Source organism: Centruroides vittatus, unplaced genomic scaffold, assembly GCF_030686945.1.
Source record: "Centruroides vittatus isolate TY-2023 unplaced genomic scaffold, ASM3068694v2 contig_3077, whole genome shotgun sequence".
Classification (NCBI taxonomy): domain Eukaryota; kingdom Metazoa; phylum Arthropoda; class Arachnida; order Scorpiones; family Buthidae; genus Centruroides; species Centruroides vittatus.
Window position 1 is genome coordinate 177,455 of NW_027121979.1, and position 26,627 is coordinate 204,081.

The 26,627-nt window shown below is 29.3% G+C and overlaps 1 protein-coding gene across 1 annotated transcript in view; it reads right to left on the reverse strand.

Annotated features, from left to right (window-relative positions):
• Nucleotides 1-26,627, reverse strand: part of Abcd3 (ATP binding cassette subfamily D member Pmp70) — a 44,242-nt gene that overhangs the window by 12,042 nt on the left and 5,573 nt on the right. Inside the window, exons 2-10 of the mRNA XM_067267720.1 lie at nt 20,684-20,723; nt 14,125-14,171; nt 10,934-10,985; nt 5,081-5,169; nt 4,245-4,314; nt 1,221-1,247; nt 1,077-1,147; nt 593-716; nt 435-491 (exon numbers count right to left, since the gene is read on the reverse strand). Coding sequence (XP_067123821.1) covers nt 435-491; nt 593-716; nt 1,077-1,147; nt 1,221-1,247; nt 4,245-4,314; nt 5,081-5,169; nt 10,934-10,985; nt 14,125-14,171; nt 20,684-20,723 — 577 coding nt within the window. The remainder of the gene's footprint in view (nt 1-434; nt 492-592; nt 717-1,076; nt 1,148-1,220; nt 1,248-4,244; nt 4,315-5,080; nt 5,170-10,933; nt 10,986-14,124; nt 14,172-20,683; nt 20,724-26,627) is intronic.

Genomic DNA, 26,627 nt, shown 5'->3' on the forward strand with positions numbered 1-26,627 from the left:
CTTTGCTGTTTTTGAATTCATGACAAAAGGTCTTGTTGTATGCTAACTTGAACCAATGTTCTGTATAAAATCACTTTGTGCAAAATGATTAAATGTCAACATAAGTAAGTTCAGACTTGATAAGTTCCAATATCTAATGGAACGAATTAATAAAAACAGTCTGTCTTAAAAATTTTCAGATAGACAATGTACAGTGTCATAAAAGGTAAAGAAAATTCAATAACTTTTTTCATTATATGATGCTATTAAACACATTTTTTATGATAATATTTATAAAAATATATTTTCATCTTCATTTTACATTTTTGTTTTTTATAATATGATATCTGATCATGATAATACAGAATTTGTTAATTTTAAAATAAATATTGTTTAAATTATATTTATCAACGTGACATTTCCTTAAATAAATATTTCAAGAATTAATGTAATACCTGTGCTCCAATTGAAGCAGTAAGGCCTTCAGCAAAAATAATTATGTCTAGGATAGGCTGCAAGTAACAGAAATAATGAATAAGTAAGAAAAATTGAAAAATAAAAGATTTAAGACTTCGTATTACTATTATATCAATTAATTAATATAATACATTACCTTACAAATATTCGAATATAAGTCTGCTAATGAACTGCAAAACTTATCCACATCCTGTGTTAATAATTGATCAGGATTTGAAATTCGATTATCCAAATTATTCATCTGATAATAAGTTATACCACTAAAAATAATATGTAATTATAAACATAATTTTTAAATAAGAATTGAAAAAAAGAGAATAGTTTTAATTTTATTTTCTTAGACATATATCATGTCTTCTCATTAAAATATTAATTAAACTATATATAAATATCTACAGGAATATATTAATTTATCAAAGGCTATTGTTAGAATAATACATAACAAAGCTTTTATATTAAATAATGCAACAAATTAAAGTAATTTTATACCTGTTTGATAAGTAGAAAAAAAAAATCAACTTTATATCAGTTAAATTAAATTAATTAATTTGAGAATTTGCTATAAAAAGTTAGAGATATCAAAATATTAATTAAATAATAAAATTTAATATTATGCTTACTGTAAATATCTATCATAAAGATGAGATGCTAAGCGTGAACGAAATTTTAATTTCATTTCGTGCAAACCAAACTGAAATTAATATGTTAAAATTTAACTTGAAAGAAGCTTCAATATAAATAAAAAGTAATCAATAAAAACATACCTTAAGTAAACTATTTATTAAAGAAACCTGAAATGAGAGAAATAGAGATTTAGTTTAAAGCATTATTTTAAAATCTTGAATTTGTAAAATTAAATTTTCTTCTCTTGTATAAGCATGAATTTTATGAAGTTCCCATAAAAAATGAATAAAATTATTATAAGTATTCAACATATCATTTAGTCATTGAGACTAGTCTAATCATAGCTCTATATATATATATATATGTTACCGGCCAAACCCAATTTCAGGCCAAACTGATTTAGAATTATTATTCAAGTATATTAATGGTTAAAATAAAATTAAAAGGCAATCAATTAGATGAACAATATTTATTCAAACATAGTCTACTTAATTATAAAACATGGGGCTAATGTTATCCTAGGTACCAAAGGTGGCGACTCGTCTCTGATTCCAGCAATCAGAAGACACGGAACAGTGGAGATGCACATTCTAACCTAACCTAATCTATTCTAATAAATTACCATAATTATTAGCAACCAAATTATTAGAATAGGTTAGGTTAGGTTAGGTTAGAACGTGCGTCCCCACTGTTCCGTCTTCTGATCACTGGAATCGGAGATAAACCGCCATCTTCGATACCTAGGGTAACATTAACCAAAAACGGTATTGATTAGAAGTGACACAACACTCGTACAAAACTGTAAAATAAAAATAAGCTAATCAGTACTTATCAATTTGTATTTTTTTATTAAGCCATGCACTTTTAAAGGTAATTAACTTTCGAAAATATTTTCAAAAATTCAAACAAAATAATAAAAATAACTTTTAGAGTCAAACTAAAATTAAAAATGAACTTATTTGTGCTTCTTAGTGTAACATATAAAATATTTTATCTTTTATTTATTTTTACAGGGTGTACTGTGGTGGCATTTTGAATTACACAAAATCATTTTTTTTTTACACTGGTACCTATTTATAGTACATAAATCAGTTCGGCCTAGGACAAACTAGTTTGGCCTGAAATTAGTTTGACGGGTAACATATACATACATACTTTTTTTTTTTACATTATATAAAACTAAACAATACTGGAAAAAATATGTCAAGTATTTAATTAAAGATATCATACTTAAACATAGTGTTACTCTTAAGTTTCTTCAGTACAAAGAGAAGTTTGAATAGTTTAGCAAAAAGACAAAGTACATAATTTATTTTCATAAAACTGATATTCTGATTCATGTTTCATATTAGGATTTTTATCCAGATCACACAAGACTTATTACTATTGAAAAATTTCAAAATCAGAGAAAATTATACTTGTCTTAATTTTTTATCTTTAATGCCAAATTTGTTAGATTCTATTAAATGTCACACATAAAATAGCACTTTTTAACCTTTTGTCATTTGCAAACACCTATTCAAATACAATTGAAGCTGTGGATCTAATAATTTTAGAACACAGAAATAAAAAAAGTCAATAAACAAGATGTCTATATAATTTTGGCAAAAATTTATAATGCAGTAAATGCTATGGCTTGTGTTTATGTTCTGAATCAATAAATGTGAATTCATTGATAAACAGTCATTATCATATTAGTAATATCACAAAACTTAAGAATACAATAATTGAACTAAAAAGAAAGGTGATCACAAGCACAGATGAATTTTACGTCCATTCCACACATGTTCAGGGTGAAAGGTGGGAACCTTTCTCTCCTCCATCCCCAGATCCAGCTATTCCTTTCCCTTTGTAATCCCCTCAGTTCTCTGAATTCTTGATGATTACAGATGTGAAGTTAATGGGAAGGGGTGCTAATGAATAGCAAATTTTAAACTCTGCTTACAATATTTATAAAATTTCTTCTATTTACAACATCTGTTTACTAACAGTTGATGATGTTGGTAAAAAGAAAAAATAAAGGTACAATGATCTTAAATCTTTGTTTTAAAGTCATTGTATTTCATTGAACATTTTATGTATTTTTAAGCTAGCATTTTCCAAACAAACAAATTCGTACTTCTGATAGTCAAATATATGAATACACAAATACATGGAAATAAATTTCTTTATGCAGAACTATGAAACCATGCAAATTTATTCCAAATAAATGCAAACAATTTCCAATTATTATGCAGTGTCAATAGAATTATGCCCTTTGCATAAGCCTCGTGGTTTATGAACGTGCATTTAAATCATATATGAGTTGATTTAATTATTTATTATTCAATTAATTTCATAAAACTAACAAAAAATCACCAAGAACTTGTGGATCATAAATCTCACAGACCAACAACTGCCGAATTATCAGGCTAGCAAATGGCTATAGTAATATTAATAATTTAAGTTAATTTGGTACTTTGTTAGTCTTTATATATAACGGGTTAGTTGTTGTTTATTTATAATCTCACAGACTAATAGCTATGTCTGTGGATAACATATCAATGCTATAAAACATCACTAAAATTAAAAGTATTTATTTTTGCTTTTTTTATAGAACAAGTATTTTTGTTTATTAGTCAATCACTCTCTTCTTCTTCTTCATCAATTTTGCTAATATTTTTGGCAGTATAAGACATTTTGTTGCTACTGAATGTCTAATGCACTAAGATTGACTAAGATATTCTATAATTTATATTCCTTAAATAATATAGTGATATTTGAGAAGTTCAAAACAACTTTAAAATCAAAAAAATTTTTATTTAAAAATTTATAAGTATAGTTATGTATTTTTCATAAATACCGAATAGTCTAATACTTAATAGTATAATGTAGATTTGAAATTTTAAAAAATTTATCAATAATCATCAACAAAAATATATATCATGAAAAAAACTGTACAAGAAAAAACATTGTTTGAAATATTAATCTTAATAATTTATTTAAAATTTCCAAAATTATTGAATACTTATAAACAATATTAAAAAATGAAAAACAAAATATTAACTTGCTAGAAACATTAAAATTAAAAATAAATAAGATTAACAGGTTTAATACAAAATAAAGAGGAAATTTCTCAAACATAAATTTTATAATCAAGAGATAAAATGTAATTATATATTTACCATAGGCATTGCAAATACATACGATTCTAAATTTTTCAAAAACATGTTGCTATTTCGAGTAATAATTGCCCTAAATTTAAAAAAAATGAATAATGTATTATTAAATTATAACAAATTTTAAATAATACAAAGGTAGCATCCAAAAGTTCTGTCTGGGTCCATAAGTCCAAAAATTGTTAGTTACAAAGCTGAAATATATTCTCCTTCAAAATAAGCCTCCTTTGCAACAACACATTTCTGCCAGTGAGTGTAGAGGTTGTGGAAGCACTTCTGGAACCCATTTTTCATGATATTCTTCAAATCAATCAGTGTTGCATTCTTCACTTCTTCTACGCTCAAAAACAGATGACCCTGAAAATGGCACATCAGCTCAGGAAATAGATCAAAGTCACAACGGGCAACATCAGGTGAGTATGGTAGTTATGGGAGGGCAACAGTATTTGTTTTGGAGAAAAAAAATCAGAAACCTATGGATGAGAGCAGTCTTGTAACAACACCTATAATTGATGAGCCCACAGTTGAGGCCTCTTCTTGTGGATAGACTCATGCAGACAATAGATGGTGCCAGCTAGAGTTCCTTGTTAACAGTGCATTCTTCAGGAATAGATTCATTATTGCCAAGCACTCCATATCATGCTCACAATAACCATATGTATCATGTTTGGATGAAACTAATTTCCTGTGTAGGGTCATAACATAAACCAAGAGTCACTGTGATTGTGATATACACTTATGTTTCGATACAGACCCAGTCTTGAAACCTTTTTGGATCCTACTTTGTATATTAAAAAAGAAGTAATTATTAATTTTAGGGTAATATCTAAACAACAACCAACCTCTCCATTACAGTGTTATTCTGAATTAACCAAATATCACACAAAGTTCTTCCAACCAAAGTTGCAGCAACTAAAACTAAATAGGCACTCTGAAATAGAAATTGCATTATTACATATAAATTATTTAATAATTTTTTAAAAATCTATTTATAATAGTTCAATTACTTATTGTTTAATGTATTAATTATAAATTTATATTAACTTCAAAATTAACAATGATTTATTACGACATGTCACAATGCTGGACTGCAGTTTTTAATCATATTTTAATTTATAATATATGCTTTCCACCTCAAATTAGTAATGTCTTTCCCCTGTACATCTCACTTTCCTGTGAGCAATAGAGTCATGCTGGTCATCTATTTAAATCCTTTCAGGAGAAAATTTTTGAATTGAAATAATGTGACTTCTGGTGCAAACCAGAAGTTTGTATTTAGTTAATTGAGGTGTTCTGTCCCTAACTTTCCATATTTGGTCTTGACTTTCATCTATCTAACTCCATTCTCAAGACTAAGGAATAACAGACGGACGACAGTGGGAATTTATAGGTCTACAATTTTTTTCAAATTGCAGTCCAATAATTTAACATAATGTAAGTTATTTTATTACATAAACTTGTTTTAAAAAATTAATTAGGAATTACTTTTTAAAAAAACTTCAAAAACAGATTCAATCTCGGATAAGTAAGAAACATTATAAAAATTCACTTAATCCTTTTTTCTTGTTCATACAAGCAGTGCCAGATTAACCTACTTGAAAGATAGCATATACAAAGGTCATTCTAAAAGTAAAGAATGTTTGTTTCTCTAGATATTTTAATTTAAGATAATGAAACAAAACTTGTTTTACAACACATATGATAACTGAACTATTTTTATACATATTCGCCGTACAAATTTAAATGTTTGTCTTAGCGTATCACCAGCTTTTCTATGCCATCTGCACACTCAGTTCCCGCCAAGTTCTTGAACCAGTCATTAACAGCCTCTTTCAGTTCATTGTCACTTCCATAGCGATTCCCAGCCAAAAAAATCCTTCAATTTTGGGAAAAGGTGGTAATCACTTGTAGCCAAGTCTGAGCTATAAAGAGGATGTTCAAAAACTTCCCAGTTAAACTGCTGAAGCAAGTTCTTCGTCAAAGCAGCAGCATGTGGACATGAATTATCCTGAAGATGCACAATGCCTCTGGACAACAATCCCTGCAGTTTGTTTTGAATGATATGGCGTAGTCAGTGAAAATTTACAAACAGATAAACCTCTGTTATCTGTCTGTAAATTTTGATAGGGCAGACTTTTTTCAAATTCAAAAAGCATGTTACACTACAAACCTCATACTTGGCAGAATCTTTAATTTTGTCACACATTTCAAAATCACACAATAAACAGTAAACGATCGTTGTGGATCGCTGTTAGCGTCAGACTGATGCAAAAAAAAAAAAAAGTCCGTGACGTGGTGGTGGGGGGTGGGGGAGAACTGTGCAGCTCGTCAGATCAAAACGTTGTAAGGAACTGAGTCCGAATGTTATTTTTATTTTATTATTATTTCTGTTTTATTATCTTTTGTTTGGGGTTTATGTTTATTTAGGACGAAGGTTCCCCACCACTCTCTTGTTAGTAATGAAAAATGAAGATAAAACAACTCACGGAGAAATAAGCGCCATAGGAAACATCTTGCGCACTTGCGCTGCCCAGCGGAAGTAACAGTCCGCAGAAAAAAAAATGGAGGGGGAAGTCCCCACAATCACTAGTAGAGAAATACTTGATAAACCGTCTTAAACATCCCAGAAAATTATGATAAATATTTTGTAAACGGTTTATAAGCTTTGTCGGAAACTTAAAGCTGCCAGAACAGAAAGTTAATGTTAGCAAATAAGTATGTAAATAAGGGGAGTAACCCAGCTCAAGTGTGACGTCACCTCACAGTATAAAACCCGTACGTTAACCGAAGAAGGAGAGGTGAGTTCCAAACCGAGGTGAATTCCAAATCGAGGCGACTTTGAGAGAGAGGTTAATTCGAAAGCAAAGTATTTTCTGATAGAAGTCCAGATTGATAGTTGGACGATCCAAGGTGTTAAAGAGGAGTTCGATTGACGATTTGACGATATCGAAAGGATTGAGGAAATAGTTTTCTTCGTATAGTGAGGTGACGAATAGACGTTTAATTAGTAAGAGATTTTGTTCATAGTTTCTAAGTATTTGATTTGTCGAATTTCAAGGGGAATTACTATTAAGTTAAGCTAAGTAGCTGAGTTTATTGTCGGGTTGACTTGTTGATTTTCGTTAATAAATTTTGTTTGGCTTATTGACATTTGTACGTAGTACGTTCTAGTTATTAATTAAATATATTTGAACTTTTGATTTGACTTGGTATTTATCGTTATTATTACTAATCTTTCGGTGCACGCTTAAAAGCCCAGGCCTGGCAAACTAATCTCGAATCCGCGTAAAGTACCCGTTAGGTTAACGGAAGTTTCACCGACCGTAATTATAGTCGGTTTCCTAAGATACTAAAAAAATAGTACTTTACAATGTTCTTTTCTTTTAGAATGACCCTCGTATTTCAGGCCTGCACTAAATGCTTACAAGCCTGTCTGGTGAAACTTATCACATCACAGTTTACTAACTCTGTTGTTTTCATGTCAATAGAGTTGCATGAAGCATGGTATGTAATCATTATGAACACTACCAACATAACATGAAATAAATTTGAATAAAATTATTTATTCATTAACTTTATTGAGCTAATTTCATGTCTACACTGATGAGATGTTACTAAAAGTGTGTGATGTGTGTATGGCATGGATGTGTAAACATATGCTACAGGACCTGTACTAGCTTAATCCAGCTCTGCATACAAGAATGATTTAATTTTCTTTACCAACGAAACAAACTTCTTCAAATCTCTGAAATTTTCTTGCATATTTTGAATTTATCACTAATTTTTCACTTTTAAGACAAAACTTTAATAATTTACAATCAAACTTTTGTCATTATTCATTGTAAACAATAATAAAAACAGCAGAAATTGAATGCTAGTATACCAAAAAAAAAATTTATTGTTGATATGATTTTTATTTAAAAAAGATTAAGTTTTAATTAAAATTATATATCAAATTATTTTCTAGTTAAGTACCTCAATACAAGTATACTGCACCTCAAGAGTCCAAATGGTGTTTGATAAGGCAAGATTTTCTTCTAAAGTGAAAATTGCAAAATTACATTAATCAAGGCAGCCATTGTTATGTCTAAGCATCAGTGCTTGTACTGGTATAGTAAGGATTATCATGCAAAATGTCCCCACACATAAGATGAAAGCCACATGCCAAACTAACTTCCATCATACTGCTATGTGGGTTAGCCATGACATATGCTATAACATATTGGCTATTCATGCATACTAATGCCATTGGATCAGCCTCTTTGAGGGCAAACTGCAATACTACCCATTTCTTTTAGTTTCTGAACAACTTGACAAATGGTCTATACGAGGGATGGCCAACTTTTGTGCACATAAGATCTACTTTTTATTGTAAAAATGTGTCGCAATCGACTTGTTGTCATAGGCATAGTCTAAGTGGGGAGGGGGAAGTGTGAAATACATACTATGTTTATACACTGTTTCAGTACGAAGTGCACTCACTGCTTGTGAGTCGAGTCATAACTGCATGCACACAGTTGCGTTCAGTTACAAATATAATACATTAAGTCAAGACATCGCTAGCGATCGACCAAAATTGGCTTGGCGATCGACTGGTCGATCGCGATCGACTTGTTGGCCACCCCTGGTCTATACCGTCAATGTGGAGCAGTAGGAAATCAAAGGCAAACTGCTGTGCAGATTCCCTAGTATTGCCTTATAGCATTATCATCTCAACTCTTCATTTGTGTAACTTCTTTTAGCATGAAACAACTTCACAATGCTTGCTGCACTCACCACACAAGAAGAAAACATAGTAGTCTGGGATGAAGTCCATATGATCATCCATCAGAGACCCAAATATCAGCAAGCATGCAAAAATTATTGAAATATACAAACACCATGTGGCAATTGTATGAATCATCATAATGCTGATGGGCTTACAAGTGTATGAAAGATGCTGTATTACTAGGAAAAATTAGCACCTAGTGTTCCCATGTGAAAGATCTTATTGTTTAGACTTTATTTAGTTATATTATATGATAATTTCTGTTTTATGGATTTGGTTTGTTCATTGTATTATACAGTAGACTCCCCCATAACACAGGTTCATATAACATGGTGAAAAAATTGCGATCGTGTTTGTATAACATGCTAAAAGAGACTTGTATAACACGGTAAAACATTGCCCACTCGTGAGGATTGGTTGAATCTGGACCAATAGTGGATATTGTTCAAACCGTTGAGTTTAAAGGAGCACTGGACTACTAGAAAACATTTATTATTCAATGGCCATAAAAATTATATTTATATTAATGATGTCTCCAAAGTTCAGCAAATTTTTTGCAGAAAAATAACTTATCAGGAAACATGCGCTGGCCATTCAATGAGCTGCTCCGTGACGAAAACAAGCTTAGGCAATGGCGTCGTCGAACGGTGCACACTTGGTAAGTAATCCTACAATTTTTTGTTTATAGCATAATTTATACAGATTATTCCCAAAAAATTATACGTGATTTGGAAATTTTGAGTCAAATTAGTCTAGAATCAATTAATTTTATGGAAGAAAACCTTTCAAACAGCTGTAGCCCCTAAACTGCACAAGTGCCGGGCTGTGATTGGCTCATGTATTTAAGTGACTCGTACAACACAGATTCATATAACACGGAACATATCTATCATGTTATAGGGGGTCTACTGTAGTCTATATTCATATTATTTGCACCATCTGTTTCTGTAAAATGACATTTCTATACTAATTTGGTAATGCTCTGAAACTTTCTCATTTATTTTAATTGATTATTTCCGTTACTAGTTTCTGTAGATTTTTTAAAGCCTAAAATTTTTGGCTTTAAAAATTTCTCATTTATGTTCTCTCTAACTTTCGTAGTTTGAGATACGAGTACTAACTTACAACTTTTGCTGCTAGGAGCCTTGCTGTCAGTTTTATCTGACAATCACTATCATATCAATATCTCACTTTCATAGTTCTAGCTACCTTCATTCAAATGTTATTTGGGTAACTTTTACTGTGCACCTTCTATATAAGTAGACAAATATTATTTTAAATTTTTAATTAAATAAAGTAGTCACTTTCTTATGAGAACCAAAACCTTTTATTTTACTGAAAAATTGTGTTTGGCCTTAATTAGGTCATCTTCAGTTTCAATTACAACTTTTACACAAACTTAAAGAAGTTCCTACATATAATATTTGAACACAATTTTCTGTAAAGTTTGTTTCTTTATTTTGAACCACTGTGATGTATTCTCTGATATAAAATCTGAATACCAATCTTCTATAATGTTCATTATCAAACCTTATAGAAGACTGTTGATAAACTATAGAAAATGGTGTTCAAATACTAAATGTAAAAACTTAAAGACGTTTGAGTAAAAATTGTAATGGAAACTGAAGATGGGTCCAATTAGGGCCAAAAACACTTTTTCAGTATAACAAAAAGGTTTTGGTTCCCATTAGAAGTGATTATTTAAGATTTTAAGTGATAATTATAATATAAAGTATTACAGTATTACATGGTTTTATGAAAGTAAAGAATTATAAGATAAATTTTATAATAAACTGTAAAATTAATATTTTATTCACATAAATCACATTTAAAATCAATTTTTTTTTTAAAAGAAAAATTATATTCATAATTTATGTAATGAAACAGTTATTTCAGCAATTAATTTTTTAAAGTAGTTTAAACATACTTCGGCTGTAAAAATTCCAGGTATGAGAATTTTCAGGATTCGAAAAAGTTGCCTGTAAGATTAAAAATCATCAATAATTATAATTTGGTCATCACCATTCAATTTAAATTATACATCATAAAACCAATGTGTTTATAATCATATATTATAAACACATTGGTTACAAAAATATACACTGTATATATCTTTGTACATACAGTGTATATATATACACTGTATATACAAAGATATATACAGTATATGTCTTTGTAATACAGTACAGTTGCATAATCTGAACTAATTGAGACCAGTGATAGTTTGTTTCTCAATACATAATCCCTGTTAGTCCAAAAGAAAAGCTTGTTATTCCTTAATTCAACACAAATAATGAAGAATATACAATAGTATAAGATATTGGTACAAAATATTTTAACATCTAAGGAAATTCAATGATACAACAGATATTTTGACAATTGTCTTGCTTCTATTATTTGTGCAGTTGTTTCTTAATTATTATGCTTTCAATTATATTTACTGTTTTATAATACAAAAAAATTTTTTTTTATTTTATTATTCAAAGAAAATTACGGAATCTGGTAATAAAGATAACAAATTGTTTCAATAAAACAGTTCATAAATTATTTAACTAATAAACATAAAAACTATAAAAAATATATGCAAAAAGCAATAAATATAAATTTAAAACAAATATGATAAAATTTAAATTTTAATGAAAAAAATATATTAAAAAATTAAGTGAATATCTTTTATACTTATTTTTGTTTGGTTTTTATATAAGTCATAAAGATATTTAAAAAACAATAAATTCCATATCATAAAATCTAATCTATATTAAAGTTAAATATACAAAACTAATAAAGTTTGGTAAATGAAACTGCTATATTATTAACTCTTATCCCTAAAATAAAAATGAACATATCCTGTTGAAAGGAAGTAATGAAAGTAATTTGTAAAGCAAAACAAGTCAAACAACTTTGCCTTTGGTCAATTTTGTCTCAAATGGATTACAACAATTTTAGAGGATCTCATGTTTAAAGAGTTAGACATCGTGGTGGTAGAGATAAATGCTTGCAGTTATTCTTGTGACTTCCTTATGTCACTGATTGTAGATTTTCCCACATGAATTATTTTGCATGCTTAGTAGCCAAATTTCCATTTATTAAGCAATCAACTATCTTAATCTTAGTTTTTGTAGTAAGGATATGGTGCGTAAACTTTAAGATCATTTTTATTGTTTAAGATACCAGGCAACTGTAGGTTTATATTTCTGGAAATCAAATAAAGTAAAAAGAAGAAATGAACAGTGATGCTTGAAAACACATGCTCATGTTTAATTTATTTGTGAATTGCACATACAAGTGTGGGTAGGACGAGGTCGTACCTCTTTTTTGTCAGCAACAGGTTGGTTAAACCTGCCCACCGTCAGAGGATGGCTGATTTACGTTCTATGATCCCAAGGGGTCGGGATTCTTTTTGTCAGGTTGAGTAGAGGAGAAGAGAGGGGTCGTCAGTAAGGTGTAGGCAATATCCGAGTAAATAACACCATTTAACAATGAAACAAAGATTTATTAGATAACAAACAGACAATTACAATATCTAACCTCGAGAATCTATCGACTTTGTTCTCTAGCCTTCTAATACACATAGATGGCCGAGAGAAAGTTCACATTAATTGTTATCATACCTCTTTGATGATTCCACAGAGGTTCAATTTCATCCCTGTTTACTTGTTCGCACAAAGTTATAAAAATCGCGACTGAGACACGAATCGCTGTTAGTGATATGATCTTCGGAGATACGGCTCTTTGGTAGACTCCCCTGAAAGTTTTTTGGATGTGGTTGAGCTGACCTTTGATGAGAGACTCCCCCGAAGGGAGGAAGAAACAGGCTTCTATAGGTTTGTCCTAAGAATGTACATCATGTGACTAACTTTTGTTGGAAATAAAGGTTATTGTAGCAGGTGTGGAAGTTAAAGGTGTCACCAGGACCCAAAATAAATTGATGAAATCGGACATTAATTGTAAACTTTTGCAATACTATAGCTTTAAAGATGTTTGGGATAAGAGAATGTTGACATTTTTGGAGGAGAGTTGTATATTTTCCCAGCAAAGTTGTTTTTTTTTCTCGAATTCTTTAAGCAATAGGAAGGGAAATAATTAGAAAAAATATTGATAAATTCTGGATCTCACACAAGGTTTAAGACAAGCCCATTATTTTAGTTAGGGAAATGACAATCTGTTTGTATTACAAGGTTTAGATTACCACAACTGTACTGCATATAGATATTAATTATTTGCAGACAATTACAATCATCTAATCAAACAATACTTTAAAAAAATTATAATTAATAAAAGTATATTATATAATTAGCTACAATAACTGAAAATTGAATTTTTGGTTTTTATAAATAAATCAATACTACAGAGAAAATTAACAAGAGTAGTCTTAAAAATATAATTTCATTGAAAAAGAATAATTTTAGAATTCAATGTAATCAAATTAGTAATACTAATCTTATGTTACTGATAGCAAAAGTACTACAGATACTACTGAAGTACTTTTATCAAGTAATACTGATTGTAAAACTGATGTAAATAATGATAGTAAAAGTCAATGAATTCCATTAATCATCATAAGACAATTATTTATTTAAGTTAGATGAAAGATTATGCAAATTTATATTATAAAAACACCATTTCACTAAAGGAGAAATTGTTAGTAAGATATATATTGCTTCAATAAAATTATTTTATATTATCAAAGAACTAAACAGTAGTGGCAATATCAGAAAGAATTTTTAAAAACCTTGTACAGAAACTACCAAGTTTCCAAAAAAAAAAAAAAACAAATACTTCCATTGGCTTTGCTCTATGGTTCATTAGAACTATTGAGTTCTCTGACTTCAATAGAAAGCTGACTAGCAAGAGTTGTTATTTTATTTTCACGTATAATATTTAAAAATTTCATTAAAATTCTAGACTTTATCAAGTAAATTAGGTAGTAGTTTATTTTGCCAAATTTAATATTATTTTTTATATTTTATAATTTGTGTGACACTTGCATCTTTTGTGTATGCGTCACACAAATTTTTTACAAAAAAAAAATTATTGTTTCTTATATAAAAGTTTATAATTATAAAATAATTATATCTATTAAATAATATGAAAGTTAAGGTTAAAAACTTTTCCTACCTAAAAAAAGCTTGATCAACCTGTGCTCTTTCTTTTTTCTTTTCTTTCTGCATAAGATATGATTTATTAAAAATATATAAAAGAACATTATCATCATTTAAATTTTATTATGATGTTGCATATATAAAAATATTATTTCTATTAAGTTATAAATAAGTATTAAATATTTAGTATCATCTAACTGATCATATTATAAAAAATATCAATATACATTAATATATACAATCTAACTAAATAAAATCTATACTTAAATTGAAAATTCTAACTGGAAATGTTCAAAACTAATTAATAAGAACTTCTTATTCTTCCAGCAAATATACTTAATATAATGACAAACATTTTTGAGTGGATTCTCAGGTCCATATTCCTTACTATAGTACTTTGCCAAATTATTAGACCCATTGACTAAAATCATACCTTTTGTACTATTTTCTTCTATTTTTTGTAATATTGTTTAAGGAATGAGTATATTTTTTGTTATTCTTATTCTCTCATACATCACAAACACTTCTAATAAATTTTTTATATGGCAACACTATAAATGTAAGAAAATCAACTTTCAAATTTCTTATTAAGGCACCATAGCTCATTGATGAAAACAAAAATTAAAAAGAAATACAGTAGAGCATCGATTATCCGACTCAATTGGGGACTGGGGTTGGTCAGATAACTGAAAAAACGGAAAACCGAAAAGTATGAAAAAAATACATTATTAGTATAGTATATTAGTATATCCCATGTAATTAGTATATCACTATTAATAACCTACTTTGTGTTGAATTTTCATCGATTGCCTAACAAAATTCTTTTTAAAACAATAATCGTCGCTATTGTATCATTAAAAATTATTTCTTTATTTTCCACAAAATAAATACAAAAATAAAGACAAAATAAAAAAATTAAGCATGGTTTAAATACTGGCCTCCCTTTCATGGTCGAGCCAGAGTTGCCAGCTAAAACACGCAAAAATTTAACAAAAATAATATTAAAGTAGCAAAGACACAGCCAAATATTGTACCGCCACATCACTAGTAGACATTCGAATTTGCCTTTTAGAACATGGTCGGTTAACCGATGTGATGGTTGATTGGGGGTTGGATAATCGATGCTCTACTGTATTTAAAAAGTATTCCTTGTCATATAGAAGCACTACTGGCTGGTAAGAGTGGTAATACAAAATTCTAATTTTAATTTTTTTAAATTAGTATTTTGTAATTTTTTTTAAATTTTATTATATTAACATTTTGGTTAATGTTACCTTAGGTAGGCAGGATGGCGGCTCGTCTCTAGTTCCAGCAAGGAAACAGTGGGACACACATTCTAACCTAACCTAACCTATTCTAATAAATTACCATAATTATTAGCAACCAAATTATTAGAATAGGTTAGGTTAGGTTACTACGTGTGTCCCACTGTTTCCCTGCTGGAATTAGAGACGAGCCGCCATATTGGCTACCTAATGTAACATTAACCAAAATTTTTACATGCAAAAAATGTCTTTTTATTTTAAAAGACAGAATTATTTAAAATATTTATGTTTATTATATTAACAATTGCATTATTATTGATTTATTACATCAAAAACTAAGAAATTATCAATTTTTTGCATGGGTCCAATTATTTGTCAAGATATGTACAGTGGAACCTCGCTTAACGAGCATAATTTGTTCCAGTGTCTTACTCATAATGTGAAACACTCGTTAAGTGAAACAATTTTTCCCATAGAAATTAATGTAAAATATGATAATGCGTTTCATGCCAAAAAATACTCAAATACTTTATGTATAATGTTTATTCAAAGAAAATTATACAATAAACATTGTTAACAAGCATGAATCATCATCTTTTCTTCTAGCACGGAATGAACCAACCTAAAATGCGAATTCAATTTGCAGAAAACAGAAAAAAAAAAAAAAAACCAGATAATTTGTCCAATACACACACCAAACGATATGCCAAATTCTTGAGCTATGTAAAGGCTATAATTAAATATTAGAAATTAATTAATTTGACTAGAGGTGGATATCTTACGGCATTGTTGACGTGTAGATTAGAATGTATCGGTATTAATGTTAATGTATATTTATAGAGGTGAGTAGTTATGTTTCCATCTTGTATTAAATTTAATAATTATAAATAATTACAGTAGAGCATCGATTATCCAACTTAATTGGGGACTGGGGTTGGTCGGATAACCAAAAAGTATGAAAAAATACATTATTAGTATAGTGTATTAGGCCTGGTTTAAATACTAGCCTCCCTTTCATGGTCGAGCCATGCTGCCAGGTAAAACATGCAAAAATTTAACAAAAATAATATTAAAGTAGCCAAAACATAACCAAATATTGTAGTGCCACATCACTAGCAGACATTTCAATTTGCCGACTGGAACGCAGTCGGTTAATTGGGGGTCGGATAATCGATGCTCTACTGTAATTCTTAATTTAGACATTTCTGAAATTTAATTTGGAACTGGTCATTAAATTTAATACGAGATGGAACTGGTCATTAAATTTAATACTGCCTACCTCTACTCAAATTAATTAATTTCTAATATGTAATTATAGCCTTTACATAGCCCAAGAATTTGGAATATCGTTTGGTGTGTTTATTATATAATGGGCTATGGTTGTTGATATTTATACGTAATATGTGTGAACACAAGTTTGGAAAAATGTGTGATCACAAGCGACACTAAGATGCTAACAGAACAAGTGCTAAATACGAACTGATGGAACATGTGCATAGCCGGGACTTCCCCTCTCCTGGCCACTTGTTATGTGAAACATCGCTCGTTAAGAAAGTTATTTTTTCACAATTTATTTTGCTCGTTATGCAAAACACCCATTGTGCGAGGTGTTTGTTAAGCAAGATTCCACTGTACCTTGACAAATAATTAGACCCATGCAAAAAGTCAGATATGGACCTGAAGTTGCGCAATGAATCTGCCCTAGAACATTTGTTATTATATTAAATATATATGAGCTGAAAGAAAAAGATTGTCCTATTAATTAGTGTTAAAATTTAAACAGAAATAAAATAAATTGCTACCTATAAAATTCTGTAGATTACATACGCTGGTATGCTATTTGAAATTTGTTGTCCTATGAAATTGTTTCTGAGAGAGAGATAGAAAGAGAATTTTACTTAAATAATTATTCAATGAGAAATTGATGTAATTATCTATATATGTGATAACACTTTTCCCAATGTTCATACAGCTTCTGGAAGCATTGTTGTAAGTGATCTTTTCAACCATCCATAAAGCTTCCTGTGATGCTACTTTTACTTCATTTAATGGCTTGAAATGATGTCAAAATGATCTCAGGTCATTTCTTACAGATGGACTCACCAAATGCCACATTTTATATACAAATACAGGTAGCCCTCTGTTTACGCTGGCTCAATTTACGCTGATTCACAAATAATGCCACTGTGCAATTTGCCATTTCACCGTATAATTCCCTGATTCTCCCTATGCTAGACTGATTTCGTTTCAGTGTTGACTTATTTACTGAACTGTGATTATGTATATTTGTTAAAACAAAGATTTTTATTAAATATATTCATTTTTTCTGTTTAATATTGTTGGGTATGTATACATTTATATTAAATTAATATTAAAATAAATAAAAATATTAAACACTAAATGTTTACGTACCCACGTATTCAAGAATAAAGGAGGGTTATTATGTCAAATAAAAGAAGTGCACCAGAGTTATCTAAACATGTTAAGAAGGCACCACAATTTTCACCCTGGAATCAAAAATGGAAGTTATTCAACAAATGGAAAATGGACAAACACGCTTTAAAGTCTGTAGATCTTTGAACTTACCCCCATCGACTGTTACTACCATTATGAAAAATGCAGATAAAATTAAACACTCTGCTCAACAGTCTACGGCAGTAAATGTAAAACATGTGAGTTACGGTAGAGGTAAAATTTTTGAAAAAATGGAAAAATTGTTATCGTTGTGGGTGGATGATGCAAATAAAAAAAAAAAATTCCTTTGACTCAAACTGCTATAACTGAAAAAGCAAAATCAACTTTTGATAATCTTAAGGAGACAGATGGAAGTGAAGAAACTTTTTTGGAAAGCAAGGGTTGGTTTATGAGATTTTAATCCTGAAGTAGCTATCGTAGTGTAAAATTATGTGGTGAAGAAGCAAGTGCAAATGTTGCAGCAATGGCTGCTTTTCCTAAGAAATTTCAGGATTATGTAGAACAAGGCAACTATTCTCCAGACCTAATCTTTAACGTTGATGAGACTGGGTTTTATTGGAAAAAGTTACCAGCACAAACTTTTATTTCTCGTGAAAAACATTCTGCTTCAGGTTTTAAAGATGTGAAAGATAGATTAACTCTTTTGTTGGGAACCAATGTTTCAGGAATTTTGAAACTTAAACCGATGTTAGTGTATCATTCACAGACACCATATGTTTTATTTAGACCTTTTAAAGTTTAATGGGTCTAGATAAAGACATGTCAGTTTATCGGAAATGGAGCAAGAAAGCTTGGGCCACATACAAGATGTTTTCACAGATTGGTACACAAGTTATTTTTGCCCTATTGTGCTTCATTTTTCTGAAGAAAATAAATTACCATCCAAGGCACTTCTTCTCTTGGACAATGCTCCACGACATCTTCAAAACCTTGATGAAATAAGAACACCTTTGGATGCCAAGGTTGTTTACATGCTTTCCAATAAATCTCTTTTGCAACCAATGGATCAGGAAGTTATTGTAACCTTCAAAGCTTATTATCTCCGTAATACATTCATGGAAATGATGAGAGTTTTAGACACTTCAAGCAAAACAGTTAAAGACTATTGGTGGACTTTCGATATTTTGAAAGGTATTAAAAACATCAAGTTGGCTTGGGATGAAGTTTCAGCAAAATGCTTAAAAAGGAGTTTGGTGTAAACTTCAGCCAGCATTGATGCACAATTTTGAAAAAGTATCACATTATGAGAATTTAATTGAAGACATTAACAGACTTGCACATGATGTGGGATTGGAAGATGTTACAGTAGATGTGACAGAACTTTTAGAAGCCCATGATCAGCCACTCTCAAATGAAGACTTAAAAGAATTATACAAAGAATTAGATCGTGAACAGTCAGAGAAGGAAGAAAATGAAGAAGAAACTCCAAGAGTTATGAAAACGGCCCATCTAAAGCATATCTTTTCAACTATAGAAGGTTTCATGGATGAACTTTGTGAGTTAGACAATGATTGGGAGCAAAGTGCAAATGTAAAAAGGAGCATCATCGCATCCATTCGACCATATTCTGAAATTCTTAATGAAAGAAAACAAAAATCTAAACAATTAAAGATGGATGCTTTTTCCAAAAAATGTAAGAAATCCGAAACTTTGAAATATCATTTGTTTTTCTTAAGAATCTTTAATAAAAACATTTCACTTTATTTTATCATAAAATACATTTTAAAAATTAAATTTATAATATATGTATTTTGTATTATATTGTATTAATAAACAAAATTATTTGCTTATTTTTCACTTATGTAGAACCTAACTGTACACCTCACTGTAAATATGGGTTCATTTCATGCCAATTCGATTTGGGCCGGCTTTTGTAGGAATGGAACTGTGGCGTAAACTGAGGGCTACCTGTACGTAGCATTTACATGAGTCATCCATGATAAAAGACCTGAGATTGTTTTGACATCGTTTCAAGCCATCAAATGAAGTAAAAGCAGAATCACAGGAGGCATTATGGATGGTTGAAAAAAATGGCTTAAGCAATGCTTGCAGAAGTTGTATAAGCTCTGGAAAAGTGTATTGTCACCCAAGTGGATTAGTTTGAAGATGGTTATGTGTTCGTGTTTTAAATTATTCAAGGCAAGAACTTTAGGCCAAGACCTCAGACTTTTGGATTCTAATATGTATTATGTTTATGGAATGCTTTATATAAAATATGCAAGGTACAGTACAGTTTATATATTTTCATATAAATATAATTTCACTTGAACCAGTGCCGTCTTTAGAATCTAAGGGATCCTGGGCCAGAAGAATGTTGGGGGCCTCCCACGAAGAAACAGAATCAATATTAGATTACAAACCTAGGGGTCTTAGAATTACTGTAAAATGACAAAGTATCATAAGCAGCATTCAGCTTTTCGATAAAACACATGAAAAAAAAATCCATACTTGTACACTATAACCATCAGATTTGAAAAAAAAATCTACTCCCAAAATTAAAATACAGTAAGTTGAAGAAAATGTAAGAATTATACATAGAAATATAAAATTTAAATTTCTAGATATTTTTGAATATGGATGAAATCTGCATTTTATGTTAATTGACTAAATATGCATCTGAGATTATGAAACTTTGGACACACACTTGCATTGTGTTATAATATAGTTGAGCTATTATATATATACTGTTCATTTAAAATCTCTGAATAGTTTTTTGTAGTTAGATGGCCATTTTGGATTATCTGTGTTTTCCAGTTTTCTGTGCACATCAATACAATAATTAGCATGAATAATTGGGAGTTTGGTGTATATATTTTTAATATAATAAATACGTACCTGATTATAAGCACAGGAAACTTCATCTACTGGTTCCTTTCTAAATTATAAACAAAATTTATATGTACTAGAACTTTTAAATTTTAAAAATACTAAATAATAATTTTATATTTCATTTTTCACAAGTTTAAATTTATTATTAATACATGATTTAAATTACTCTGAATTTATTTTAAAACTAAAAATTTTAAAATTTACAATAATATACAAAATTCTTAACAAAAATAATTTGTTTTTGTTAAGAATTTTTTGACTCGATTTTAGGAATCTCACATATCTTAACCTTTCAGCAGTGGGAGAGTCAGGTATGGTTCTACCCCTTAGTAGTGGAGAATATACCCGAAAAATTTTTAAAGTACTTTTTTCACGCAATTTTTCTCATTTCCGTTTCAGAAAAAGTATTTGTAAACAGTTATGTCTAGTAAAGAAAAGTCTTTTTTTATTGTTACATAATTCATTTTTTATGTGAATTTTTTTTTTGCGGTAGTTTTTGGCTAGATTCTGGTGATACCCCCAAAAGAATTTAACGTATATATATGTCCCTCACCACTACCACACGATCGCCCTCGACATATATATATACGTCCCTCGCTGCTGAGTGGTTAAATTTTTTTATGGATAATATATGTTACTAGTTAATTAGTTTATTGTACGATATGTAATATTATTAAATAAAATACAAAATTAATAAAATATAATTGTCAAGTTACCTATGAAAATTATTATTAAATATGCAATTCATTATTTTGATAAAGAAACACACACTGAGTAATTTTACAATTAGTTAATCAAGATTTAATCAATATAAACTGAAATAAATTGCTAAAGCATAGGTTTAAACAATTTCACATACATTGAAGTTAAAACTGAGGATTAAGTCTGTCAAAAAACAGACTTAGCCTTCAATTTTAACATCAACATTAATCATGATTTGAAAAAATTTTTAAAACTTTACATAAGTTATACCAAGACATCAAACTTACTACACGAAAAAAAAAATGATACCAAAAAACAAAAGTTGATATCAAACAAAAACTATTGACACACAACAAAATATACCATATAGTCAGCTATGATGTGACTACAAAATAGCAGCTTCCTCCTTTTTTTGAAGTATTCTAGTCAATCTTCCAATTAGATCTCAAAGATATAATACTGGTTTTGATGGCAAAATGGCTGAGGAGATTAAGATAACTGACTGCTTCTGTGGAGCCCACAGAAACAGGCAGATAACTGACAAGAGGAGGGCATGACCTGGGAAATTCACTTTGGGATGAGACTTGGTATATAGGTAGTACTCCTTTAGGATGTTCAATCCTCAAAACAAGAAAGCGCAATGGCCAGCCAATTTTAAGAAAAAGGCCTTTAAAAATTCAAGCTCAGCTTATGTACTAATAAGTTTCGCTAGGTCAGCAGCTGCTGAGCAGCTCAGTCGACATCGTTCTTGGCTACCGCCAAGTCGTTCAGGGTTCAAATCTTGGTCTCGATTAGTATTTTTTTTTTCTTTCTAAAAATTTTTTAAAATAAGTATTTTGAATATATATAAATATTAAAATTTTATTATAATAAATAATTTCATTTTAAAAAATGTTTAACACATATTACATGTCATTTTAATTATAATAATACAAAATAATTAATAATAATAGTTATAAATAATTAGTTATGAAACAACAGTTTTCATTTATTATTCTATTGTATCAAATTTTTCGAAGGTTACTACTATTATTAATTCTCACCACTTAAAAATAAAAAGTATAAAACATGTCTTTTATATTCATCCTTTACTTCCATTTTAACAAAAATAAACAACTAAAATGTTTCCAATTCCAACAGTATTATATAAATGAGATCCAATTTAACACTTCAGTGTGAAAAGTATCACATTAGACTGACATTTTCAACAGCAAAACAAGATTTTTCTCAAGGTCATAAAAATGAGCATGGACTTATGGACTAACCTGATATTTGGAGTGTCAGTTTACTTTTGGATTTTGAAGAGATAATAGTGTTCCGTAATATATCACACTATAATACAAATAGTTTCAATATTTTACAGTAAAATGTCTGTGAATGAAGATACTATCAGTTTACCAATAGTTGATGATGATATGATTATTAATTATTTTGTATTATTATAATTAAAATGACATGTAATATGTGTTAAACATTTTTTTAAATGAAATTATTTATTATAATAAAATTTTAATATTTATATATATTCAAAATACTTATTTTAAAAAATTTTTAGAAAGAAAAAAAAAATACTAATCGAGACCGAGATTTGAACCTTGAACGACTTGGCGGTAGCCAAGAACGATGTCGACTGAGCTGCTCAGCAGCTGCTGACCTAGCGAAACTTATTAGTACATAAGCTGAGCTCAAATTTTTAAAGGCCTTTTTCTTAAAATTGGCTGGCCATTGCGCTTTCTTGTTTTGAGGATTGAACATCCTGAAGGAGTACTACCTATATACAAAGTCTCATCCCAAAGTGAATTTCCCAGGTCGTGAAAAGTGAATTTCCCAGGTGCCCTCCCCTTGTGAGTCTTTGAGTTGGATCCCCAGTAATTTTTTGTGATTACCTAATATGGATATTATGCCCCACTGGGTTTCATAGAGCATTATTAGATACAATCTCCACTTGACTTGCATTTGAATGTTTTTGTGAATGTGCATGCTACAACACCAATAAATTGGCCAGAATCACAGAAAAATTGGACAACTACTAATATGCAAAAGCAGTAACATGAACAAAGTATGATTTTTGTAGATTGTCTATCTAAAAAGCAGTTGGCAACTTTGTTATATCATCTAATATGATATTAAGGGTAGCCAACAATTATTAAAGACTTGTCACCAGTTATCTACCTTCATACAAATAATATTTATTTATACAGTATATAATAAATATTATAACATTATTACTTAAAATCTTAAATAATTGCTTCTTATGGAAACCAAAACTTTTTATCTTACTGAAAAATATTTTTGGCTGTAATCAGGCCACCTTCAGTTTCCATCACAACTTTTAAACAAACTTCACAATAACGACTTCTAGTAACACTGTAGTTGGTTCTCTATCGTATACAACACTGTGAAAGGTTTTTAGTCTGTCTCTCTGTTAACAAACTTCTTTGAATTTTTTTGTATAATATTTTAACACCAATTTTCTATAAAGTTTATCATCACTTTTTTATTTTAAACTGCTAATTGCAACATATTCTTTGATATAAAATTTGAATACCAATCATCTATAAAGTTTTTTTATCAAATCATATAAAAGACTGTTCAATAACAAATTTTATTAGTACATAAAGAAAAAAGAAACAAGTTATATTCAATTAAACAGAAGTTATCGTACTAACGAAATAGACTAAATGAGAAAGTGGCATAAGAAATCAAATAATTTATATTAATATTTATTTCATTCATATATTTTTATATTACAACTATAAATAAATATATGTGCTATAAATAAATATAAACTATAAATAAAATAATAACTGAAATAAATAAAATAAACTTGAAAAGTTTTGTAATTCATTATATAATGGAAAACAGTTATTTCTGCAATTGTCATAGGAAAACTATGAAATATCACTTATTAAATATCAGACCAAATTTATAAAATACAATATTCAGCTATTTCAAATACAGTAGAGCATCGATTATCCGACCCCCGATCAACCGTCACATCGGTTAACCAACCGCGTTCTAGTCGGCAAATTCAAGTGTCCGATAGTGATTTGGCGCTACAATATTTGGCTATGTCTTGGCTACTTTAATATTATTTTTGTTAAATGTTTGCATGTTTTAGCTGGCAACATTGGCTCAACCATGAAAGGGAGGCCAGTATTTAAACCAGGCTTAATTTTTTATTTTGTCTTTATTTTTTCTTTATTTTGTGCAAAATAAAGAAATAATTTTTAACGATACAATAGCGACGATTGTTATTTTTAAAAAATTTTGTTAGGTTTAACATCAATGAAAATTCAATGCGAAGTAGGTTAATAGCGATATACTAATATACTAATTACATGGGATATACTAATATACTATACTAATAATGCATTTTTTCGTACTTTTCGGTTTTCCGTTTTTTCAGTTATCTGACCAACCCCAGTCCCCAATTGAGTCGGATAATCAATGCTCTACTGCAGCGTTTCTCAAAGTGGGCAATAACGCCCCCTTGTGGGCGATGAGTAAATCCAGGGGGGCGCTGGAGGCAGGGTACTGAACGGTGACCAAAGGCAAAAGTTGGGGTCACTGACAGCCGTTCCCTTTCCTCTGTTAAACGGATAAGAGGAAACATTGCGTTTAATGGTTTCCAGATGTTGAGAACAATGTACAGTAAAGGCACAAAGTGTGAGATTCATAGAAAAGTTTTCCTAAGAATATTTCCAATCCTTTCTCACACAAGAGAAAATGGGTTAGGGGGCATTGAGTATAACTTTATAGACAAAGGGGCGCCCGGTGAATCAAAAAAGTTTGAGAATCACTGCTCTACTGTATTAGTATTAAGTTTTTAAAATTTAATCCAAAGATATTTTTAAAATGATTATTTTGAATACAATACCAAAAAGATAATGCAATGTTAATAAATTTTCTTTAAAAAAATATTCTCATAAAAATAGTTATGATACAAATTGATTTGAATTTAGAAAAATATTTTTAAAAATTAAAAAAAAAAATCAAATAATTTTTTTATTATACTTAATATATTTTCTTTAAAATATATTTTCAGATTTATTTTTTAAAAATTATACTCTATTAACAATTAATAATTACATATGAATATTTTCTAAGATTCTTGCTCTAACAAGTAAGCATGATGTTTTAAAAAAATTGCAAGGAAATGAATTTATATTACCCATAGAAATTCATAGAAATCAAAATTTGTGTAATCAATATAATACTGATTACACAAATTTTACTTAAATAAGTTTAAATGATTACATATTAAATATATATAACATTTTTTTAAAAAGTACTTTTATTCAATGTAAACTTAATGAAATATATATAACTAGCATGTAAGCCTGGCTTTGCCTAGGCAAAAACTAAGGACAAACATATAACATTATTAGATTATTTTGTATTTCTAACCCTTCTATCATATTAGATTATAATATTTGGTTTATATAACTACAAAGGATATATTACAATACCAAAATAATGATAATTTCAATGTTATTATTTAAATATATGTATATACATATGTATTTAAAGATATGGTAATTTAAAACTTGTCTCCTAAATAGCAAAATTTGTAAAAATTTGAAATTTAGGATATTTCTCCAATTCTTGATTTAGAGTGTTTAAAATTAGTGGTTTTTCTCTACAAGAAAAGACTAGAAATAAACAAACCTTTGAGAGATATTTAAGAAATTCATATTAAAACTATACAGAGAAAATATTAGTTAACAATCTTCAGGAGTTTAAACTTAACTAGAATTAAATGTTTTTCCTCATTAAAAACATTAAAGTAAACATCCATAAACAAAATCATTATGACAAATAAACATTATGATCATCATCAAAAGAAAAAAAAAATGGCACAAAAAAAAATGTACCAGGGTGCTGCTCTGGTACTTTTTTAAGCAGGGCAAAGCCCTTGAAATTTGTGAACATCTAGGTTCCAAAACTAAACTAACTATGTTCCTAAACTAAAAAACTGAGAAAATTACTTCTTGCACAATTTTGTTGCACTGATTACAAATATATAGGTCTTTTTTGGCACATTTTAGCTAATTTGCAGATATTGCACCACAAAGTTGCACTTTGCCCATACAAAATGCTATAGACCAGTGGTTCCCAAAGTGGGCAATGAATAAATCTGGCAGAGAGAAAAGAAGCAAGTAAGCGGCAGAGGAACTGGTGACAGGATTCTGAACAGTGGCCATAGACAAAGGTTTGGATTCACTGACAACCTTTCCCATTCTTC